Genomic DNA, 22,873 nt, shown 5'->3' on the forward strand with positions numbered 1-22,873 from the left:
ACCCTTTTCTCCTGTAAGTGACATCAGCAGCATATATGGGTTTGCCACCAAGGGGTGAATATCTTGGACTATCTGATTTATTGCCCTTAAGTCCTGAGCTAGCCAGTAGCTCTTGCCATCGGCCTTTCTAACTGGTAAAATGGGGGTATTATATTTTGACTCGCATTCTATCAGTGACTTGTATTTTATAATTTTTTGTATCATAGGTGCTAGTCTTTGCTTTCCTTCTATTTTCAGGGGATATTGTTTAATTCTTACTGGAGTTGATCCTGGTTTCAATTCAATTCTCACTGGCTCTGCTCTCTTGGATCTTCCAGAAATTTCTCCTGCCCACACAATGGGAATTAAAGCATTTTTTGGAAGGAACTGGTATATCCTTCGAGGTTATATTCTGTAATAAAAAGGCTGCCACTTCAACACTTTAAATTTCAAGAATTAGGATTTCAACTTCTCAGTTTTTTAATTTAACTTCTGCTTCCAGCCTTTCTAGTATATCTCTTCCTAATAGAGGTTTGGGTGAATTTGGCAAGTATAAAAATTGAGTGATCCATTGCTTTCCTAATTTTATCATCAAAGTTTTAAAGAATGGTTGAGATTTACTTGACCCTGTCACACCAACAATATTTACACTTTTAGTACTTAATTCCCCTTCCAATGTGTTTAACGCAGAATATGTAGTCCCTGTTTCTCCTAGAAATTCAATTTCCTTGTTTCCCAGCTCTGCCTTGACCAGAGGTTCTGCTGGGAAGGATTCCTTCAGTCCCCTTCAATCTTCCACTTCAACCAAAATAATAGCATCAGCAGTCCCTTGTCATTCTGAGCATTCTTGTTTCAAATGTCCTTCCCTTTTACAAAATGCACGTTGATTCTTCTTTAATCTGGGACGTATCCCACTCCCTTGTGTAGAGGAATTATAGAGGAATGAAGGCAGGTTAATTAACATTGATAATATACAGCTGTGGGCTTGCTTCAGGGGCAGTGGGTTGGCTGATGTGGATAATGTGCAGCTGTGGCTGGTTCCTGCCAAGTAGTTAAATAGCTCTAAGGCAGAGGTCCTCAAACTTTTTAAGCAGGAGGCTGGTGCACAGATGAAGTGTCAGGAGGTCAGCTGCAGCTACTTGGTTTCCCCTCAACCCCCAGCAGGGGGGTTCTGTAAATACCGGGGGCCAGATTGAAGACCCTGGGGGGCTGTAATTTGAGGACCCCTGCTTTAAAGGGTATGGAAGAAGAGCACTAAATGAAGAGAGACCTAGAATAAGCAGAGGGAGGAGAGTGTGTGCCCTGCATGTAGGAGAGATGAGGAGAGGACCTAGATGGAGGTGAGGGTGGCCTGGCTTGCTGCCCAGGGGCTGGCTGGGTGATGTCTGTCAGCAGGTGGTGAGCAGTTGTATTGTGCATCACTAGCTTTCTTTTCTCTTTTCCATTTGGGTTTCACTCCTCTCTTCCTCTCTCTCCTTTTCCTTGTAACTGTTGTTATTGTTCTTTTGGTTTTATTTTTGCAGTTGTTAAAACTGTTCTTATCTCAACCCTTGAGTTCTATATTCCTTCCTGATTCCCCTTCCCACCCCACCTGGGTGAGGGAGGAGTGAGTGAGGGGCTGTGTGGTACTTAATTACTGGCTGGGGTTAAACCACAAGCAGATAATCCTGGAAACCAGGCACATGGAGGACAAGAAGGTGATTGGGAGTAGTCAGCATGGATTTATGAAGGAGAAACCATGCCTCGCTTGCCTGGTAGCTTTCTATAGTGAGGTGACTAGTTTGGTGGACAAGAGGAGAGCAGTAAGTGTTGTTTTCCTTGACTTCAGTGAAGTCTTTAACGTTGTTTCCCTTAACATCCTCTTAGAGAAGCTGACAAAGTGCAGGCTAGATAAATGGACAGTAAGGTGGACTGAGAATTGGCTGAATGGTCCCTGGATGAAGAGAGACCCAGAAGAAGTTAGAGGGAGGAGAGGGAGTGCCCCAGATGTAGGAGAGACAAGGAGAAGAGGCCCTGGGAGAAGGGGGTCTGGATGAGGTGAGGCTGGCTGGAAGAGGAGCCCAGAGAAAGAAGACTCCAGATGCAGGAGAGGCAAGAAGCAGAGTGGACTGGCCTGAAGAGGATGAAGAAACAGCACAGACAGTAGATGAACTTTTGAAACCTTGTGGAGGATTGGTGGCTGTGCTGGGGCAAGGTGTGGGAACTACTTATTGAAGTTAACCTGGTATGTGATGGTAAAAGCCTTGTTGCAGCCAGCTAGTTTTGATAGTGCTGCAATACTTTGTTCTCCTTGTCCCTGAATAGCTCCTCTATCTCTTCCTTTAAACCCTCCTTGTCCACCATTTCCAACCACCACAGCAACTAACTTGCATTCTTCTCCTTTTGAGTTACCCGATTTCTATACACTGCCCATGCAGCATCTAATTTCCCTAAATCTTGGGCATCTGCTCCCTGTAGTTACCTTTTAATATCAGTGCTATCAACATCATCTTCCTATCTTTGTACCTTTAAGCATCTATGCCTGATACTATAAGCAGAACAACATCTCTTCAGTGTCTTTTCCTTCTTTCCCTAATCCCAATGGTAAAGGATCACTAGGAGGTAGATTAATACCACATGCTTTCTGTCATTCAGGATGACTTCTTAAAGTAAAAAAAAAGTCTGCATACATCACCTCATCGCACTTCCCACCTTAAAAGCAACATAAATTGCAACAAAGTATTATAACTTAAAGATCCATTCATAGGCCACTTCTCTTTATAAACTGGTTGATGGGGAGGACACTATTGAATACAATATTAATTAACATTCTTAAATCTACTGACCCACCTGGGGGCCTGCCAATTTCTTTCCAATGTTGTAGTATAGATCCTAAAGGTGACTTATTCATAATAATCCCTCAAGATGAGCCCACCCTTATGTTACCAAAATCTTTAGCACAGTCTTACACAAAATAACAGAGCCAAAAATTTAAATAAGAAAAATCACCCAAAACCTCCTCAAACCAGACCAGTAACCTCAGGCTTTCACCACATCATTCAAACAGGAGGGATCAAACCCCTTGGATGCCCTTTAGGCCAGGGGTCCTCAAACTTTTTAAACAGGGGGCTGGTTCACTGTCCCTCAGACACTGTCGAGGGCTGGACTATAGTTTGGAAAAAAATGAACGAATTCCTATGCACACTGCACATCTTTTATTTGTAGTAGTGCACAAAAAACAGGAAAAAGAATGCAATATTTAAAATGAAGAACAATTGTAATCAACAAAACCAAATAATATTTCAATGTGAACTATGGGCCTGCTTTTGGCTAATGAGGTGGTCAATGTTAGGTTCCATATTTGTCACTGCTAGTCGTAGCAAGTGATGCAAGTGTTCATCAGTTAGTCTGGATCTGACTGGAGATTTCAGATGTTTCATTCGGGGAAAAGTCTGCTCACAGACATAGGTGCTGCCAAAGATGGTTGCAATTTTGAGTGCGTGGTTCCTGAGATTATGATATGTCTCTGAGGGGAGAGATGCATAGAAATTAGTAAGGCTGCTTGATTTGAATGCATCTTTCAGCGATCACAGGTCTGTAGTTCGGCCAATTCCATTTGGTAAATCGGATCAACAGTTTCAATGTCAACAGAAAATGGGTTCCGGAAAAGCTGTATGTCCTGTTCATGGAGACGAAGCTCTTTAAATCTAATTTGAAACTCCTTTTGCAACATTTCTAGTACATCCATACATGTTTTGTTTGGGAATGCAACTGCTGTTTTTTCTGCAGACAGGTTTTGAGTTGTGGGGAGATGGCAGAAGTTTTCCTCCTTTGCTTGGTTAATGAGCAGGTCTAATTTGACTTGAAATGCTTTCACATGTGAATACATATCACAGATGAGCTTCCCCTTTCCTTGAAGTTGGACATTGAAATTGTTGAGTAGCTCTGTTACATCTGTCAGAAACGCATCTTTGAGCTCTGGTACTTCTTTGTTTTTAGAAAGCACAAAATCATAAACCTGTGGAAGTAAGTCATAAAATTGTTTCAAAACTCTCCCTAGACTCAGCCAACGGACTTCTGTGTGGTACAGAATATCTTCATAGGCAACATTTAGCTCAGACAGAAATTCCTGAAACTGTCTGTGGTTTAGTGCATGAGCTCTAATGAAGTTAACACAAGAAACCATAATTTTCATGCCAGAGTCCAGCTTCAGTGATTTACAACACAGTGCTTGTTGGTGGATGATGCGGTGTATGGCTATTGGATGTGAATGGCTGCGTTTGTCCATCTCTTTGTTAATGTGTGCAACCACTCCTTTCATGGACCCCACCATGCTAGGAGCACCATCAGTTGTCACACTGAATAGTTTACCCCAGTCCAGCTCCAAATCATTCATAGTTTGGCAAACTTTCTCATAGATATCCTCTCCTGTAGTTGTTCCTTTGATGCTTTTCAGTGCAGCAAGCTCCTCCGTGACTTTGAAAGAATCATTTGTCCCACAAATTAAAATTAGAAGTTGTGCAGAATCACGAACATCATTGCTTTCGTCGAGTGCCAATGAGAAATAGCAAAGTTTTTTTGAGGAGTTTTGCAACTGCAGATTCAAATTTTCCCCCATTTCTTCAATCCTTCGTGTAATTGTAGGTCCTGAAAGACTCACTGTGCTAAATAAATGCACCTTCTCTGGACACATCTCTTTGGCCACCGAAAGAAAGCATTCTTTAACAAATTCTCCCTCTGTGAATGCTCTGCCAGTGCGCGCTATGAGCTTGGCAACTTGATAGCTTGCTCAAAGTGATGATATATTGAGCTGCTTTTGCTTCACAGAAGTATTTTGCTGAGTTGTCAATCCATGTTTCAGTCTTAATATTTTATCTTTTCTCACTTGTCCGACCAAAGAATCATATTTATCTTTATGTTGAGGTTGGTAGTGTCGACGCAAATTGTATTCCTTGAACACAGACACTGAATTCTGGCATATCAGACAAACAGCTCTTTCTTTGTACTCCGTGAAAAAATAATCAGAAGTCCACTTTTCTTGGAATACCCCGCACTCGGAGTCAATTTTTCTTTTTTTTTTTGACATGATGGTGCGCACGCTTCCCACTGGTGCTGGCTTGCTTGTCCTGCCTGGGAGCTGGAGGGAGGGAGGGAGAGACGGGGGAGCCGCCCCCCTCGCTGATGCCGCCGCCCCCCTCCTCAGCCCGGCCGCGCAGTCCGGACAGGGTGGCCAGAAGGGACTGAAGGGACTTTGCCGCGCCGGGGCTCTGGCGATTCGCCCGAGTTGGCTGGACCTCGCAGTGCAGAGGCTGCCGACTGAGCTTGCCCGGCAGAGGACATGCCCGCGCATGTCGGCCGCCGCGCATCGCAGAGGAGGAGGAGGAGGAGGACGGGGCGGCGGCGGCGCGGTTTGTAGCCGAGAGGCGCCCCCTGGAGGGGGGAGGGGGGGGCAGGTCGAGGACGAGGCGCTGGTTCCAGCCCGGTCCCGGCGGGTGCGTGGGGGCTGCGGAGGCCGGCGCGCGGATGAAGTGTCAGGAGGTCATCTGCGGCTGCTTGGTTTCCCCCCCCAACCCCCGGCGCGGGGGTGTCTGTAAATACCGGGGGCCGGATTGAGGACCCTGGGGGGCCGTATCCGGCCCGTGGGCTGTAGTTTGAGGACCCCTGCTTTAGGCCAACATTGCAGGGCTTTCACTGCTGTCTTGCAGGCAGAACCAGAATAAATCCAAAATAAATACAGAAAAGAATGCCTTAAATCTTGCCAATATCCTTGGCTCTAAGATCATTGGGTCAGGAATCAGGAAGTCTCTTTGAAAAAGCTTCCTGATGGCAGCTGGAGGGCCTGCGATTCCCTGAGCTGCTGATCATTAGGAGCAATGCCCTATCTGGGGTGCCAAAATGTTACTGAAAGATCGGTGACAATATCATGTCTGCAGCAAGGAGTTAATGGGTATTATTTGTGCCATCTAACTAAGCTTCTGACTAGTACTGTATATTCTGTGTGGAGGTCTCATTGACTGTTGGGAGCTAAGACTGTCTGGGAACTGAATTTAGATATCTACATTGGACAGCAAGTGTGTGTTTACAGTTTGTTTCTGGTGTTAGAAGATCTGGGAAGTTAAAGTCTGTATTTTGCATATTTCAGAGTTGCAGAGCATTTAATGGGGCATAGCCTTTCCTCTGTTCTAGGGTTACATAAGATAAAGCTTTGAGGGAGATTGTTTGCCATAGGCAAGAAGGTATTCTTAGCTTTATTATGGGGGAAAATGTGAGAGGGAAGGAGTGGCAGAGAAACTGTTATGCATGTACTGTGGTGCTTGGGGGGGAGGAGGAGTCTAGAGTGAAGAAGTAAAGCTGGGCATGAGAAAGATTGGAGGAAAGGTGTTGTTTTAATGTTTATCTTTGTTTTTCATGACCTGAATCTATTTTAGCTGGCAATAAATTAATTTTCCCCAATTTGAGTCTGTTTTCCCTGTGACTGGTAATTGGTAAGCAATCTCCCTGTCTTTATCTCAAACCAGAGCTTTCTCATTCTAGTTTCTCCCAGAGTCCTGCTGGGGGGGGGGGGGAGGAGGGAGGGAGTGGCTGGATGGGTGTTTGGGCCTTTAGTCAAAGTTAACCCACCACAATACCTTTGGGAGAAGAGTTCTTTATTCCATCTGTCAATAAAGATGGTGCTTTTAATCTAAGCTATACCTGCGAGAAGGTGGAGTTCTGGACTTCAATTTACTTCTTTATTCTGCAGAGGCACAACTGTTATCTGTTGTTCATCTATGCTTTTTAACATAATGTTTGAAATGTGTTTTAATCTGAACTGCTAGTCTTCTAAGCTTTCTGCTCCAAACCCTATTGAAGAAGTTAAAGGACTTTGCTTTGCCTTATGCTGTCAAATAAAAACTATACACCTTTGCATGTCAAACATTGTTTAAATTGGAGTTAAAAGGGGTGCACTTTTCTGGTGCTGTTCAGTTTTTCCAGTAATCTGGCAGTCTTCATCTGTGATAACTGGTTTTCTTCATGGGTTTGAATGCTGTTCTGACACATAAACCAAGACTGCTTTTAGAAAATAGTTGCATTATTTTTGATAGATTAAACTTTGTGGATTGTTGCAGGGAAAAACTTTTCAACTCACATGATTTAAACCAAATGAGGATCAAAGTGTTTTATTGATTTATTAACAATACATGATTAAACAACGACTGAACTATACATTCAGAATCCATATCAATAATGCAACAGATAAACACGTAAAAATATTAATAAACACCTACACATTTTGAAATATGCTTCTGTTGCTACTCTTAAACTAATTACACCTCCTTCTGGTAGTGTGGGTGAATAGTGAATGCTGTACCACTTATGTAAAGAATGACACACCTATATTTAGTTAAAGTCAGGAAATGTCCAAGCACCCTTATTGCCACATGACGGATGCACAGACTGCTAAGTCCTTGGGTTGGTTATCTTTAGAAGGGACATTTTGTCTTAGATTCCTGTTGTACATGCAACGTGGTAAAGATGGAGACTTTAAACATGGCCGCTAAGGAATAGAGTCTGTGCAGAGACAACTCCTCAAGGACATTGCGCAGGCACGAGATATGTAAATGAATTCTCAGAATTGTAATGAATATGTAAACAATTTCTTGGAAAACTAATGAATAGGTATGAGTAGCTTGTATAAAGGGGGGACTGAAAAGTCCCCTCAGTGTGCATGACTTTGGTGGAGCGATCCCCCATGCACCCAGCGCTGCCGAATAAAGATAACCTCCGCTCGCCTGCATATTGCTGACTGATTCTTCAAATCAATTTGACGACCCAGATGGGACCTCCTCTGCTTGGCTGCGGGACCCATTGAGAGCAGGGACTCCCTAGGGTACCCCCGGGGATTTTCCCGGAGGGGCTCCTCATCTCATCTGGATCACTGCAGGAGCAGACAAGGACTCCATCTTATGGAGCTAAGGTATTACCTTTATTAAAATATATTTTGGTATATTATAAACACTACTGTTTTGGATTCTGTTCTGGGACCGGTCCATCTGTAAAGCTGTCTGTAAGGCGTAAGATCATTGTATGCTTATGCAGGATGGCGTATACCGGGTAACTAGCATCCCAGGTATACATCTGATTCTGTTTTGGTACCTGTTCTGATATTAAGGGAATATCAGAACTCTGATTCTGTTCTGTTTTTGGTACCTGTTCTGATATTGAAGAACTGATTCTTTTTTGGTCGGAAGACTAAAAAAAAAATATTTTTTAAAAAATAATAATTGTTATAATCATTTATGCAGGAAATGTGAGTACATCTCTGTATTAAGTATATTGTAAAAGTTGGTATATGGTTAATGTCTTGAACATCCGAGGGGTGAATGTGAACCTCTATATGTTTTAAAGTGTATATGTGACATGCGGAATTAGACTCTATAACTCGAAAGTTATAAAGTAGGTCCCTCAGCTGAGCAGAAATCCTCCTGCCTGGCTCGCCAAACTGACGTGCGGAATTAGACTCTATAACTCGAAAGTTATAAAGTAGGTATGTTTATTGCGCGCAGATGCACGGGGGATCGCTCCTCCACAAGCGTGCATGCCCGAAGTGACAAACCATCTCACATTTATACAATAAAACAAATGAATATTCAATTAACGCCTATACATATTTGTTACCTAAACCCCGCTTCGTATGTTAATTAGCTTATCAGTCCTTTGCCTGGACTGTGGTGGTCTTGCAGGTTTGTAGGTGATTCATGTCCTTGTGACCATCTGATCTTCTCCAGCAAGGAGACTTAGCACTCCCTCCCTCTAGATAGCATTGGAATGTCTCTCATCCTTTTCTCATTCTTTTTTAAATAGCCCCTTTGTTAGAGGAAGAAGGGCAGGCGTCTCCTCAAAACTGTAGGCGTCTCCTCAAAGCTGTGTGCCTATGTGACCAGTCACCATACCCACATTCCTGGGCAGACATATACAATCACAATCGATGTCCATTGTCCCCATTTCACACTATTTCTCCATATCATATGGTGTAAAGAATTATTGTATGTATGGTGGGGATGTAAGAAACTATGGACTAGGGTATTGTTTATTAAGATTTATGTTAAGCCCAATGTAAAGATTAGGCAACAAAAGATAAGATCACCGCCAGGTGTCCAGGATGCCGCTTGTGAAAGATAAGATCACCGCCAGGTGTCCAGGATGCCGCTTGTGAAAGATAAGATAACCGCCAGGTGTCCAGGATGCCGCTTGTGCATATGAATGAAGGGTCAACACCTCCACTACTTCATGAACACGAAAGTAAAAAAAAAAGTATAAAAAGGGACTGTTTGAACTGCTCAGTACGGCAGTTGGCGGATCGCAGACTCCCCTGCTGTCCAGCGCTGTTTTTGCTCATATTCTACTTGCTATAATTAATAAAAATTTTAATTGGATTATGATCTATTGTGGTCTCAATTTATAACAGGGACAAGAAATTGAATGCCCTAACTGTAAGGTTTGGATGCCTTGGGATAAGAGAGAGAGAGCTGTAAGTGAAATTAGAGTGGTCTGCGGCTGGGATAGCGATTGAGATAATATGGGGGGAAAACAAAGTGGTGGAATAGTAAGAAAGAGTCCTTTGGGATGTTTTCTAAGTCACTGGAAGGAAATAAGAGGGCAACCCGGAGGAAGTGTGAATAAGAGGACTTTGGTTAAGTACTGCAATCAGTGGTGGCCCCTGTATAAGTTAGGGGACAGAGAGAAATGGCCCTTAAACGGGACACTGAATTATAATGTTTTATTACAGTTAATGTTATTCTTGAGGCGAGTGGAAAAATGGGATGAAGTGATGTGTGCAGATATGTTTGTGTGACAGAAGGAGTGTGGGATTAACACCACCTGATCTTTGATTATGGCTTGAATAATGGGTCATATATGATTTATTTAAAGAACGGTGTGCTCATGTTTATCCGAGGAGACCCTTGTTGTTAACTCGAAGATATAGTAAATCCTTGAATGGGAGTGTGCTAATTGTCCAGGCACAAGATATGTTAATGTTGTTAACTTGAAGATATACTAGGTCCTTGAATGGGAATGTGCTAATTGTCCTGGTGTGAGATATGTTAATGAGTTCCCGGAAAGTTAATGAATAGACATGAGTGACTTGTATAAAGAGGGGGCTGAAAGGTTCCCTTGGTGTGCATGACTTTGGTTGAGTGATCCCCCATGCACCCAGTGTTGCCGAATAAAGATAGCCTCCGCTCGCCTGCATATTGCTGACTGATTCTTCAAATCAATTTGGTTACCCTACTTGCACACCCCTCATGTGGAACATGTGGGTGCTGCAGCTTTACCTGTGCCCATGCTGCTCCCTACAATCTGCTAATGCGCATGTTAGTGAGAAAGCCCCCCCAGAAGTTTACTTTGCACCCCTGAGGAGTGGACCCCTACTTGGTGCACCCTGTACTGCCAGCCCAGTAGTTGGATGCAGGCTACTCACGAGGGAGGAGGCTGCTTCTCTAGGTTACCTGGAGGTTGCAACGCCAGCAGGGCCACTTCTGGCAGCATTTAACCCAGTTTTACCGTTTCTCTGTTGCCATTTCTTTTTCCCCATTTGCAAAATTTTACTGCTTCTTTTCTACTAATTTTTTAAGCTGACACCACCCACCGCCACTTCCTGCCAAGTCTCTTTTGTAATTCCCTGGTTACTGTTTAATCCACCTGATGGTCATCATCCTCTTCATTGTTATCAGTTTGAGGCAAAAGCCTTCTCAGACAGTTGTGGGTGTCCCATTCACACCTGCAGTTACACTAACATCCCTATCTTATCAGTGTTTGTTATCTAGGCATTTGTTGTGGTTTAACCCCAGCCGGCCACTGGGCACCACGGAGCCGCTTTATTCACTCCCCCCAGCCGGAGGGGTGTGGAGGAGAATGAGAAAGGAAGGCCTTGGTAACGTAGCCGAGTGGTCCAAGATACTGGATATAGGTTCCCCGCGGGAATTTGGGTTCGAATCCCACTGCTGCCAACTGGAATTCCCCCCTTCCTTTTTTTAATCCAAAGGAAAAGGGAAAAAGGAAAAAAAGTGATGCACAGTACAACTGCTCAACACCCACTGACTGATGCCCAGCCAGTCCCTGAGCAATGATCACCCCCACAGCTAACCCCCAAAGTTTATATACCAATCATGAAGTCCCACGGTATGGAATACCTCTTTGGCTAGTTCAGGTCAGCTGACCTGGCTGTGTCCCCTCCCAGTCTCTTGTGCCCCTCCAGCCACTGGCAAGGAGGCCTGAGAAACCAAAAAGTCCTTGACTTAGTATAAACAGCAACAACTAAAACCATCCGTGTGTTATCAACGTTGTTCTTATATCATAGCCAAAACCCAGCACTACTAGCTACTAAGAAGTTAACTCCATCCCAGCTGAAACTAGGACAGCCTTGTTGCCAGGAAGAAGCCTTACAGACTGCCCCACAATAGTATTATTCTTTGGGTTATGTTGTTATCTAGATTTCCTTAAGAGCCTTGTAGAAGACTAACAGTGGTTGTGGGTTGTTTTTTTTAGAATGCGTTTATATGATTATATTATTTGACATATATTATTTTGACACTGGATAAGTAGAAATATAGGTTTTTAGAATCTGATGCTCTAAAGGTTAAACTAAGTGGTTCACCTCTTGAAAAATCTGTTCTCAATATTTTGTTCTATGATATATTTCTGGTTTTAAAAGACAGTTTTTTTCTGTGGTGTTTCTGAAATTAATCAGTGCTTGATGAGGTGTGTATGTATGTGTCCTAAAAAACTGAATGTGCACAAACAAAGTTGTACTATATTTGCAATTGACAGTATTGCTTATGATCTTTTTTTTTAAGAGAATAAATAAAAGAATTTGGGCAAATTATTTCAAAGTATGATTAAGTAGATGAAAGCTCAGAAAGAAGTGTTGATTTAGGCTCAGGCTATTCAAATATTACCTATTGTATACTGTCTTTTCATTTTATCATCACAATCGCTCTATTGGGTTTTTTTGTTATATAAATACCCTGAAGCCATGCTGACTACTCTTGATGATTTTTATGTCTTTAATGTGCCTGGAAATGGTTTCCAGGATTAGCTGCTCCATCACCTTCACAGGGAGGGAGGTGCAGCTGATCAGCCTGTAGTTTCCTAGGTCCTCCTTGAAGATAGGAGTGACGTTTGCTTTCCTCCAGTCCTCAGGCACCTCTCCCAGTCACCATGATTGATCAAAGATTTTTGAGAGTGGCCTTGCAATGATATCTGCCAGCTCTTTCAGCACTTGTGGATGCATCCCATCAGGCCTCAAGTCATATGTATTAGCAGTGCTTGCATCTTGTATCTTAACTTCCATCTACAGCCCAGAAACTCTTCTGCATACAGCCCTTAATGTCTGTTACTGTAATAACTGAGTGCTTCAAAATATTTGGAAAACTAGCAGTATAAAGGCCTGCTAGTATTCAAAGAATTATGCTCTTTTCCATCTCATAATATTGAGGAGTTAGGTTTGGAGTACATCTCTCTGGAACATGTAGGAGCTCTGAGTGATCAGTGTTGTGTAACAGCAAATAAAATAAGCACCAAAAGGTTTTCAAAAGTAAAAGAAGAAAATAACTTCTTTTTTTCCCCTTCCTCTTCAGATCCAGACATTTAACATTGAAACACCATGCCAGACTGTGGAAGACTTAACGAATGGGGTTGTGATGGCTCAGGTGCTCCAAAAGATGTAAGAACAAATTTGTTTTCGTGATTTTTGGTGCACAAGTTTATCACTTGTACATTTCTCTGAATTTGAGTATATTTTCTTATTTCAAATTTGGCCAGTATTCAATAAGTACTCAACTAAACTATGTCTAGCAGTGCTTTTAATCTGGAATATGGGTACTACTTTTTTCTCCAACTTTCAGATAGTTATTTTAACAGCAATTAATATAAGCCTAAAAATATAGTACTTGGATAAGGTGTTTATCTAATGCTAATTTTATTGAAAAGTAAATTGGGTTAAACCTGATCTTATATGTTCACAAAACTTAAATTTAATCTTAAACATTTGAAGCCAGTGCAAGGTAAGTTATTAGCTTGGGGCAGTGTTTGAAGTTATAGTACACTATCACATATTAGAATTGCAGTAGATAGAAAAGATGAAGCTGTTAAAATTGTCTGTGTTACTGCTCACGCTTTTGCTATCATTTTTATGAGTGTTAGAGGGGAGTGCAAATACTGAATAGGCACCAAAAATAACTCTGAAACTGCAGTTAGTCTTTCCAGGTCATGTCTTAGTTGTTTTAACAGGTCAGCATGGGGAATCTGGATCAAACAATAAAACTTCTGTGAGAAGGGAGCAAGGCAAAAAGCAGGATCACAGCCCTGGATTTCAGGAGAGCAGATTTTGACCTCTTCAGGGATCTGCTTGGAAGAATCCCATGGAATAAGACCCTGGAGAGAAGAGGGATCTAGGAGAGCTCATTGATTATTTTTTTTTCTTTCCAAGAATCACCTCCTCCAAGCTCAAGAATGGTCCATCCCAAAGAGCAGGAAATCAAGGAAAGGTAGCAGGAAGCCTGCATGGATGAACAAGGAGCTCCTGACTAAACTCAAGCATAAGAAGTGGTAGTAGGGAAAGGAGACCCAGGAGGAATACAGAGTCACTGTTATGAGTGTTCAGAGATGGGGTTAGGAAAGCCAAAGCCCACCTGGAATTGAACCTGGCAAGGCATGTGAAGGGTAACAAAAAAGGATTCTACAAGTACATTAACAGCAAAAGGGAGTCTAGGAAAAACATGGGCCCACTGCTGAATGGGGTAGGGGACTTGATGACAAATGGCATGGAAAAGGCCATGGTACTCAATGCTGCCTTCTCCTCAGTCTTTCCTGGCAAGACCAGCCTTCAGGAGTCACAGCTACTGAAACCAGAGGGAAAGTCTGGAGCAAAGACGACTTGTCCTTGGTGGAGAAGGATTAGGTTAGAGAACATTTAAACAAGTTGAACACACACAAGTCTGTGGGACCTGAAGGGATGCACTCATGAGTGCTAATGGAGCTGGCCAATGTAATTTGAGGCCACTCTCAATTGGTCTTTGAAAGGTCCTGGTAACTGGGAGAAGTTCCTGAGGACTGGAGGAAAGCAAATGTCACCCCTGCCTTCAAGAAGGGAAGACCCAGGGAACTACAGGCCAATCGGCCTCACCTCACTCCCTGGGAAGGTTCTGGAGCAGCTAATCCTGGAAACCATTTCTAGACGCAGACAAGAAGGAGTGAAGAAGAGGGAGCCAGACTCTTCTCCATGATGCCCACTGACAGGAGAGGAGGCAATGGGCACAAACTGAAATACAGAAATTAGAATACAAGAAATTCCATTTAAAGATTAGAAAATACCTTTTTACTGCGAGGGTGATTTGAACATTGGAACAGGTTGCCTAGAGAGCTTCTCTTGCTGTAGCTGCCCCTGTTTGAGCATGATTTTGAGGAGCCTCTTCCAGTCTTAACTATTCTGCTTCTATAACTGGATTAACTCTTAATCCAGTTTCATCACTTTGCATGCTTGTGTTATGAAGATATTGATTCTCATACATGGATTTAACAATAACCTGGACTGTATTTCTATTGAGAAAAGCTTTGGAGCAAAGGAATTGCAGCAACAAGTTGATCTTAGAATTCTAAAACAATGATAAGGCATGCATGATTTCTAAGGAAGAATATGATTGCTTCTCTTCTTATAGTAGTAGTGGATACCTCCAGTGGATCCTTGATGTAGCCATTAAGGGTAGCAAACACAATAGACAGCTGTGTCTCTGAATGTGAAAGGTGGGCACATGGATGTGGTCACTATGTTTCATCTAAATAGTTTGTTTAAAAAAACTGATAGGGAGCCAATAGACAAAGCCATTGTAGAGAATACAAAGATAAAGCATTCATTGCTTTTAACAATTTGAAAAACAAATTTGAAACTAGTCAAGTTCTCCATTTTACTACTTCAATTCAAACAGGTACTACAGAAAGGATACTTATTTAAGTAAGGTAGGAGTGTTCAGACAAATAAAAGTAGTTGGAATAGGAGTCAGTCTTCTGCATCAGCAGTACTGGTTCCCTCCCTATCCCCAGAAGGAGCACTAAGTAGAATAAAGTTGACACATAAGTAGAAATGTATAACAGCAAGGCAGGTGCATGTTAGAAGTTATTCAGAAGTCATGCATTAAAGTTTAATAGTGAAGAATAAATTAGGCCTAAAAGTAGTAGATTACTATAAAGAAGGGAATGGAGCCTGGATCATAAGCATGTAGTCTGTGACTTACAGGTGTCATCTTCAACGAAGAACTGAGAGTTTTTTCACCTCACTCTTCCAATCCTTCAGCAAGTGGATCTTAAAGACAAATTTAAATGGACACTGGAGTCAAAATCCACTTAAAATTTGTTTCTCTTATTCAACTGAGAAAGGCAAACTACTACTTCTGTAAATGATGTTTCCTGAAGTTTTGGGTGATAGGGGTGTGTGTGAGTACAGCTGCCTCCAATTTAAGGACCTCCACCAATGTGTGTTCATTGAGGCTAATAACATTAATTGTATTGAGGAGGGAAAGAGATTTCTGATGACTTTTCAGTGCATCAGGAATTTCATCATCATTGTACTGGGACTGGCTGGAATGGAGTTAACTTTCTTCATAGCAGCCCATATGGTGCTGTGCTTTGGATTTGTGACTTGCATTAGGAACAATACTGAGGTTACTTTCTAACAGCAGAAGAAAGTATGATTTTTTAGACTCACTTGGTGATTACACTCTTACAACTCTCAGAGATTTGCTGGTATCGTACTTTCTCTAGATGTTTCTAGCTATTATTTAATTTGGCATTGAGGTACTGTAAAGAGAATTGTTGTTGGCACTTTTCTGACTGTTGTTATGTGTGAATTTCTTTGAATGGATTGTTCATCAGCTGTTAGTCCTTCTATCCTTCATGAAGACCAGATGGGACACTTGCATTTAACTTAATTGCATTTCAAAGACCCTTCCAAAAATGAATGTCCAGAGAGCTAAATAAAAGTATAGGGAATCCATGACTTGTGTCAAGAAAAAAGTGAAGGTAGAGTGATTATCTCTGTGCCAGTCATTGCTGCTGTAGCTAAGAAAAGCTTTTTTAATCACTGTTGAAATATAGGATTCCAAGGGTGAACTGAATTGGTGCTGAACCCTAAATTTTGTGGTTTTTCCTCAACTGATGCCTGCCTTGTTGAATATTGCATATGCAGTGTTAGTCATCAAATTCCTCCAAGCAAATGTCTCTGTGTGGGTGTTTCCATCTTGTTTTCCATCTTGCTTTTCAGAGTAGGCTTTTTTTTTTTTTAACTATGAAAATATAAGACCAATAATTGATATAATCATGGCATTGCAGCCTTGAAGCAGCTGAAAATGTTTGTGACCTACCATGGCCTTTAAGAATGATAAGATGAGGTCACTAAGGAAGTTCTCTTGGTCTTCTTTGCCAGTGAAGCACAGATAATTATGTCTACTTGGTGTCTCTGGAGAATACAGCAGTAAATTGAATAGTGTTTGGCAGCAACATGTGATAGTTGAAGTCCAGAAGTTAGGATTGCTTTTTGTGAAACTGAAGTCTGGAGATTGACTACTACATTAACTCTCAGGAGCCTTACCCTTTCAAAAACTCATTCTTTTTTTGGACTGTAGTGACTATTCTTTGTCCGAAATATGAGTCTTTCCTTATGTTGGCATATTGCTTTAATACCACTTATTTTTCATTCCTTATCTCTCTTTACTTCTGATCATAACACTGTCCTAAATCTGTGTTGTATGTGGAATGGAAAATATTATTTCAGTGAGCATTAGGAAATGTTACCCTTTTAGATAATCTTGTCTCTGAATTGGGGGGCAAGAGGGAGGGAGTGTTAGTTGTCATGAATAAGTAGCTCACAGAAGATGTGCAAGAGAGGAAGGAAATTTATAGAAATAGTAGAATGCTATACAAGCAATAGGTGTTCTCTTTTTCTATGCCTATCTTGATTGCTTCATCAGAGGGCAGAAGATGGAAAATCCTTTAAAGAAAGCTAATGGCAAATCTTTTTGTGAAGAATTGCCATGAAGAAATATTTGGAAAAAACTGTGATGTTTGATAGAAAGTATATCAGATAAGTATGTTCTCAGTAGCAAATACTTAATTCTAGTGCTGCTTTTAATATTTTTGAGTGTATGAAGGCAGAATATTTTTGTTCACTCTCAAGCTTTCCTGTTTGAGTGTTGCAGCTAGCATCTAGCAATGGCAATTCTTGATGTGTGGGGAAAAATCGCACCTTAATTTTGCTAATTTTTTCAAGTGTTGCAAACATGGTAGTTTACCCTGAGAGTTTAAGCCCCAGCATTAATTTATAATCTGTAACATTAAGAAAGGAACACTTTTGACTTGGAGACATGGAATAAATTTGCAAGATGCTTTCTAAGTGTTGCAGTTTCCTCAAAAGTATTAACCTACCCATAGCATGAAGATAAAGCTGGGATATGAATAGGGTGAAAATACTTAGATAAATGAATAATAGCAGATTCTGAACTTTTGTATACTGACCATATCTATATAGGTAGTCACTTAAATCTGCCTGAAATAGATGTTGAGTCACTGACTAAGGTATCAGTACTTGAAATTTGTGTTCTTAACAAATGTTCTAACTTTTTATGTATTTTCAGAGATCCGACTTACTTTGATGAAAACTGGTTAAACAGAATCAAAACAGAAGTAGGAGATAATTGGAGGCTAAAGGTATTTGGTTTGTTTTGCTTGCCTGCAAATCTGTTTATCAGTTCTTAGTACAATATTGTTTGTGCTTAAATAGTAATGTATTTTTAAATTACTGTTTTGCTTTATAATAGAGTATATTGAATATAAGATGATTTTAGTTATTTGTTACATTATTATTATTACCCTGTACTTTAATGAAGAAAAAAAACAAACAAAAGTTGAGTTTGTAAATGTTTCATTAGCTGAAAAATAAATGATGAAAAATAAATCTTAAAATAGATTGTATGTTTAAATTAACATTTGAGCAACTGAGAAGTGTGAATAAAGGGATTTACTCTTTTTATTAGAAAGTGTGAAAATAATTACCCTTTCAAACAAAGTTTGTGCTCTGAGAAATGACTGTATAAAAATAGCAAAGTAATAAGTAATTTATTTCCATAAAAAAAAATTATGTTTCTTTTTACTTTGACAGCTCTGCAAAATTATTGAGTAAATATAGAGTAAAAAGTGATGCTCTTCTGTTTTGTGTATAATCAGCATATATGTTAACAACACTGTATTTGCTGGATCATTTCTATCACCTGGTATGCTAGTACTTTTTCTTGATCCTTTCTTATGCGAACCTTCAGGGCAGTAGAAATTTCACTGGTGTAATTCAGGAGCATTTGGGCTTAAAACCTGAAAGAACACAGCCATTTATATGTCAGTGTAGCTTTAGGTAAAAAGTAAATTAAAATGTATACTGGCCACATTTGATGGGAAAATCAGGATATATGTGACTTCCTAAAATGCCATTTCCAACATATTTTCCTGGGGAAACAATACTGGCATGGTTTGTCTGTCAGTTCATGTGTCCCATAAACTCACCTTGTTCTGGTGTGCAAAAGCCTTTCTGAACCTGTTTCAGCCATTTTGTTACCGAAATCTCGGAATGAAGAACTTATTGACACCAATGTGATGCAGATAAGCAGACACTTCTTTATTGACGGCCGGGTGCATGAGTGAGTCCTCTCACGATCAACGCACACCAAGTCTCAAAATTAGACACCATATATAGAACTTATTCATACATATTCATTAACTATTCATGCATAATCATAATACTTCCCGAAAATCATTAACATACCCTCCTCCCATATCCGATTCTGCGCAGTAACGGTTAGAAAGGTCTAGAAATGGGTCTGGGGTACGATTTGGGTAGGTGGTATATGAGTCGGTGGTTGCGATCTTCCCCTGCCGGAATTACCTTTTACTAAAGTTCACGGTTTCTTGGCAGGTAACTACAAGCTGTTCCAGTCGACTCTCCCCAGTTCCCATTAATCCTATATTCTGACATTTCAATACACTTTCTACATACAGAAGACTAGTCAAATACAAAGAAATCTGTAAAACCCCACATTTGTTACCTAAGTTTTAAACAGTGATTGTAGCCCATTCTTCTGGCCTTGGTACAGGACTGTACAAAGGATTTCATAACAGCTTTTACTGTGCAACTATAAGTTTCATTAAAATATATTTCTTATCCCTCTATATTTCTATTAAAAATGATTTTATAAAATCAAATAAAGTCAATTAATTCTAACTTATTAGCAAATCTGTAACATTTCCCCCCTTTGAAAGTGTTGAAAATTATTATTTCTATACTTTCACATTATTTACATAACATTTGTTTCAGCATATCTTGGTGGTCGACTATACCTTGCTGGAATAGTTGGTACTTCTCTCATGATCATGCAGTTGTCTGCAATTCTATTGATAAAATGTTTCTTCAAACAAGCATATACTAGCATGATCATCAGAAAGACAATTAGTAACAGAAACAAAGTTTTGATTATGGACTGTATCCAAGAGCTTAGATTCCATCCTAATTTGCTAAAAATTTTCCCCAGCCAGTCTTCTGACATATCTTCTCAAATTGATTCTGTTTCCTTTTCAATTTTACCTAATAGGTCCAGATCATGTTCCACATCTTGAGTGACATTTGGAATGTGAATGCAACAGTGGTCTAGTCTATCCTTGAGATATCCACATACCCCATACTCTTTAAGTAGAAGCATATCTAATGCCATTCTGTTTTGTAAGGTCATCTTGGAAGTCGCCTGTAACTGTATGTTCAATTCCTTAAACCCTTTCTTGGTGATGTTTGCTAACTTTCCTACTTGACCTGTTAACTGATAAAGCCATTCTCTATTTCTATATGATGCTATAGGATTCAAAAGTGATGCAAGAGTCCAGCCAATTTTTACTCCTGTTGATGGTTCGTTCCAAGTATCATCATCTGTTTCAGACCTCTTGGTTCGTTTTAATTTCAAACTTTCCAAGGGTCCTTTAAATGCTGATTTTTTCCAAATCGGGCACAATGTTGGCATGCCTAAAGTAATTTGTTTCACGTTACCATCTAATGGTAAATGAGTTGTCCAGGTTCCATCACTTAATGCCCAAATTAGATGTCCTGGCCTTTGAATAGTAGATTTTCTACAACTAAACAGAGTTACTCTTCTGGGTGTAAAGGCACTAGTTAAATTGAGAGTATTCTTAAGACCTCGGCAAAAACAACCATATTTTAAAGCAGCGGCCAAAGGAGGAATTCTTTGAATTATTAAGTCTGCATTGCTGCAATCATACACTTTTTCACATTTCCACCATGACACTATTTTATTCTCCTTCTCTCTCAATGAAGTTGTTTTATCATTGACTGAGGGTAAAACTGCAAAAACTTTTCCATCCCAAATAAAACACCAAGGAGTTCTGGCCATGTACTGAAATTGGGAAAATATGGACATGGACCATATAGAGTCCCATTGTTCTACTAATTGCGTACCTTGGCCAGTTTTGTTACACTTCCATTCCATGATACTTTTGCTTACATTGGTTTTAAGTTGTTCATCATAAGAACACCATCCTAACTGGGGATTTGGAACCCCAGGAAAAAGAACTCGAGCTATGGCACTAGGTCAGGATCCTGTTATAAAATCATAATTCAATAGTTTTTTACAATCTGTTTCTTTACCTGGCGACTTCCACTGTTTTCTGATAACCTTTACTTGTTCATACCATTGAGTTACTGCCCTTTGTTCACAATAAGGGGTTTCATTTTTATGTTCCAGATTGGTCCGATTCATAGTTAAAATTCCCCATGGAATAGATTCACCTACTGCCCTCGGTATTGGTAAACAAGCAGTAATCTGCGTAACATTTTGCAAATTGGCAAATCCTTTAATCAATCCCAATATCAAATTTTCCTCAAACATTTTTTTGGGAATGTTAATCACTTTTTCTGTTTCTAATTGTCTTTTGTTCCTGTCCACCAAGTCAGTCCATGATCCTACCAACACTACCGACCAAAATAAAATCCAAAGAATAATCAAAACCTGATATAAAAAAATTAGACATGTTTCAGTGTCAGTTTTAAAGTCTCTGAGTCACGGTTAACAATCTTCCATGGAGTAGGTACTTTCTTCACCCGAGTATAATGTATCCAAGCATCTGATTCTGCAGTCTCGATAGCTGTAAAAGTGGTTAACAGTATCTGAAAAAGGTCCTCTCCAACATTCCTGCAGAGTTTCGGAGGTCCAGGTCTTCACATAGACATAGTCTCCTGGTTGGAAATCATGCACTGAATTCTCCAGGGATAAAGGTCTATTCCAAATTATTGCACTCCGAATTGTAGCCAAAGTTTTCCCTAGAGAAAGCAAATAGTTATACACATCTTGTTTTCCTTTTACATGTATGTTTGGATTTGGTTCTGGAGACTCATATGGTTTTCCATATAATAATTCATAAGGACTGACTCTTTGGCTGTACCCTGATTCATAGTAATACCAATGGAAGTGCCTGAGGCCACTTTAGATTAGTTTCTTGACAAATTTTACTTATTTGTCTTTTTTTTTTTAAGTCTGATTCATCCTTGCTACCTTCCCACTAGATTGTGGCCTCCAGGACGCACGTAAATCCCAATTAATACCCAATACTTTTCTAATGCTTTGAACTACTTCCACAACAAAGTGTGGACCTCTGTCAGAAGAAATTCCAATAGGAACTCCAAATCTTGGAATTATTTCTTGTAATAACCACTTCACTACTTCTTTTGCTTGTGTGGTGCGACAGGGAAGGGCTTCTGGCCATCCTGTAAAAGTATCAACCCTTACCAGGATGTACCGGTACCCATTTTGTCTAGGTAACTCTGAAAAATCTACTTGCCAGTAATCTCCAGGTTCTGTACCAGATTTCAATCTACCCATTTGAACTTTTTTCTTAATCCCTGGATTGTTTTTCAAACATACTTCGCATTTTGCAGTTAACATTTTAGCTATTCCCAATATTTTAACTGATACTACTTGTTTCCGTAAAGAAGCTACTAAGGCTTCTGCCCCCCAGTGACATTCCTGATGTCTTGTTTGAATTATCTCTCTCATCAAAAGAGGTGGAATTACTACTTGTCCATTAGGAGTTATCCACCACCATCCAACTAGGCTTTTCTTAGCATTCAATAACTGACCCATTTTTTCATCTTCTTCTGAATATCTTGTTTTTTCCCTGGGAAGGGTTACTGTTTTAGAAGGAATTATTGCAATCTGTAATGCTTGTTTCTTTGCTACCTTTCTTGCCGTTTTATCAGCCAAATTATTCCCAGCTATTATTTTTGTGTTCCCAATTTCATGTGCCTTACAGCGCATGATTGCTACTTGATCTGGTTTCTGAAATGCTTGCAATAATTGTAAAATTTCCTTCTGATGTTTAATGTTTGATCCTTGAGAGGACAATAGCTCTCTTTCTTTCCACAAAGCCCCATGGACATGCACTACCCCAAAGGTATATTTTGAATCTGTCCAGATATTCACTTTCTTGTCTTTGCTTAATTCTAAGGCTCGAATCAAAGCAATAAATTCCACTTTCTGAGCTGACGTGGTACTCTCCAATGTTCCTGCTTCTATAACTGTAGTATCTGTTGTTACCACATATCCTGCGTATCGGATTCCTTGCTCCATAAAGCTGCTCCCATCTGTATACAATTCCCAGTCTGGTTGCTCCAATGGTACATCCTTCAGATCTTCACGACTGGAATAAAAATACTCGATAGTAGCCAAGCAGTCATGTTCCAGTTGTCCTTCTTCCTGTATGGAACTTAAAAACACTGCAGGGTTTACCAGGTTAGTTGTCTTTAGAATCACATCATCCTGTTCAGTCAATACCACCT

The 22,873-nt window shown here is 40.3% G+C and overlaps 1 protein-coding gene across 5 annotated transcripts in view; it reads left to right on the top strand.

Moving 5' to 3' along the window:
- LOC119140662 (protein Hook homolog 3-like) overlaps positions 1-22,873 on the top strand; it is a 155,192-nt gene that overhangs the window by 16,864 nt on the left and 115,455 nt on the right. For 4 of the 5 annotated variants that reach the window (XR_005101673.1, XM_037372184.1, XM_037372185.1 and 1 more), the window contains exons 2-3: positions 12,579-12,664; positions 17,625-17,697. Coding sequence is in view for 3 of the 5 variants with exons in the window: in XM_037372184.1 (XP_037228081.1) it covers positions 12,579-12,664; positions 17,625-17,697 (159 nt within the window). In the remaining 2 variants the exon portion in view is untranslated. Of the gene's footprint in view, positions 1-12,578; positions 12,665-17,624; positions 17,698-22,873 lie in introns of those variants that run through there. The other variant, XM_037372187.1, reaches the window with a different exon arrangement.

Source organism: Falco rusticolus, chromosome W (assembly GCF_015220075.1).
Source record: "Falco rusticolus isolate bFalRus1 chromosome W, bFalRus1.pri, whole genome shotgun sequence".
NCBI lineage: Eukaryota > Metazoa > Chordata > Aves > Falconiformes > Falconidae > Falco > Falco rusticolus.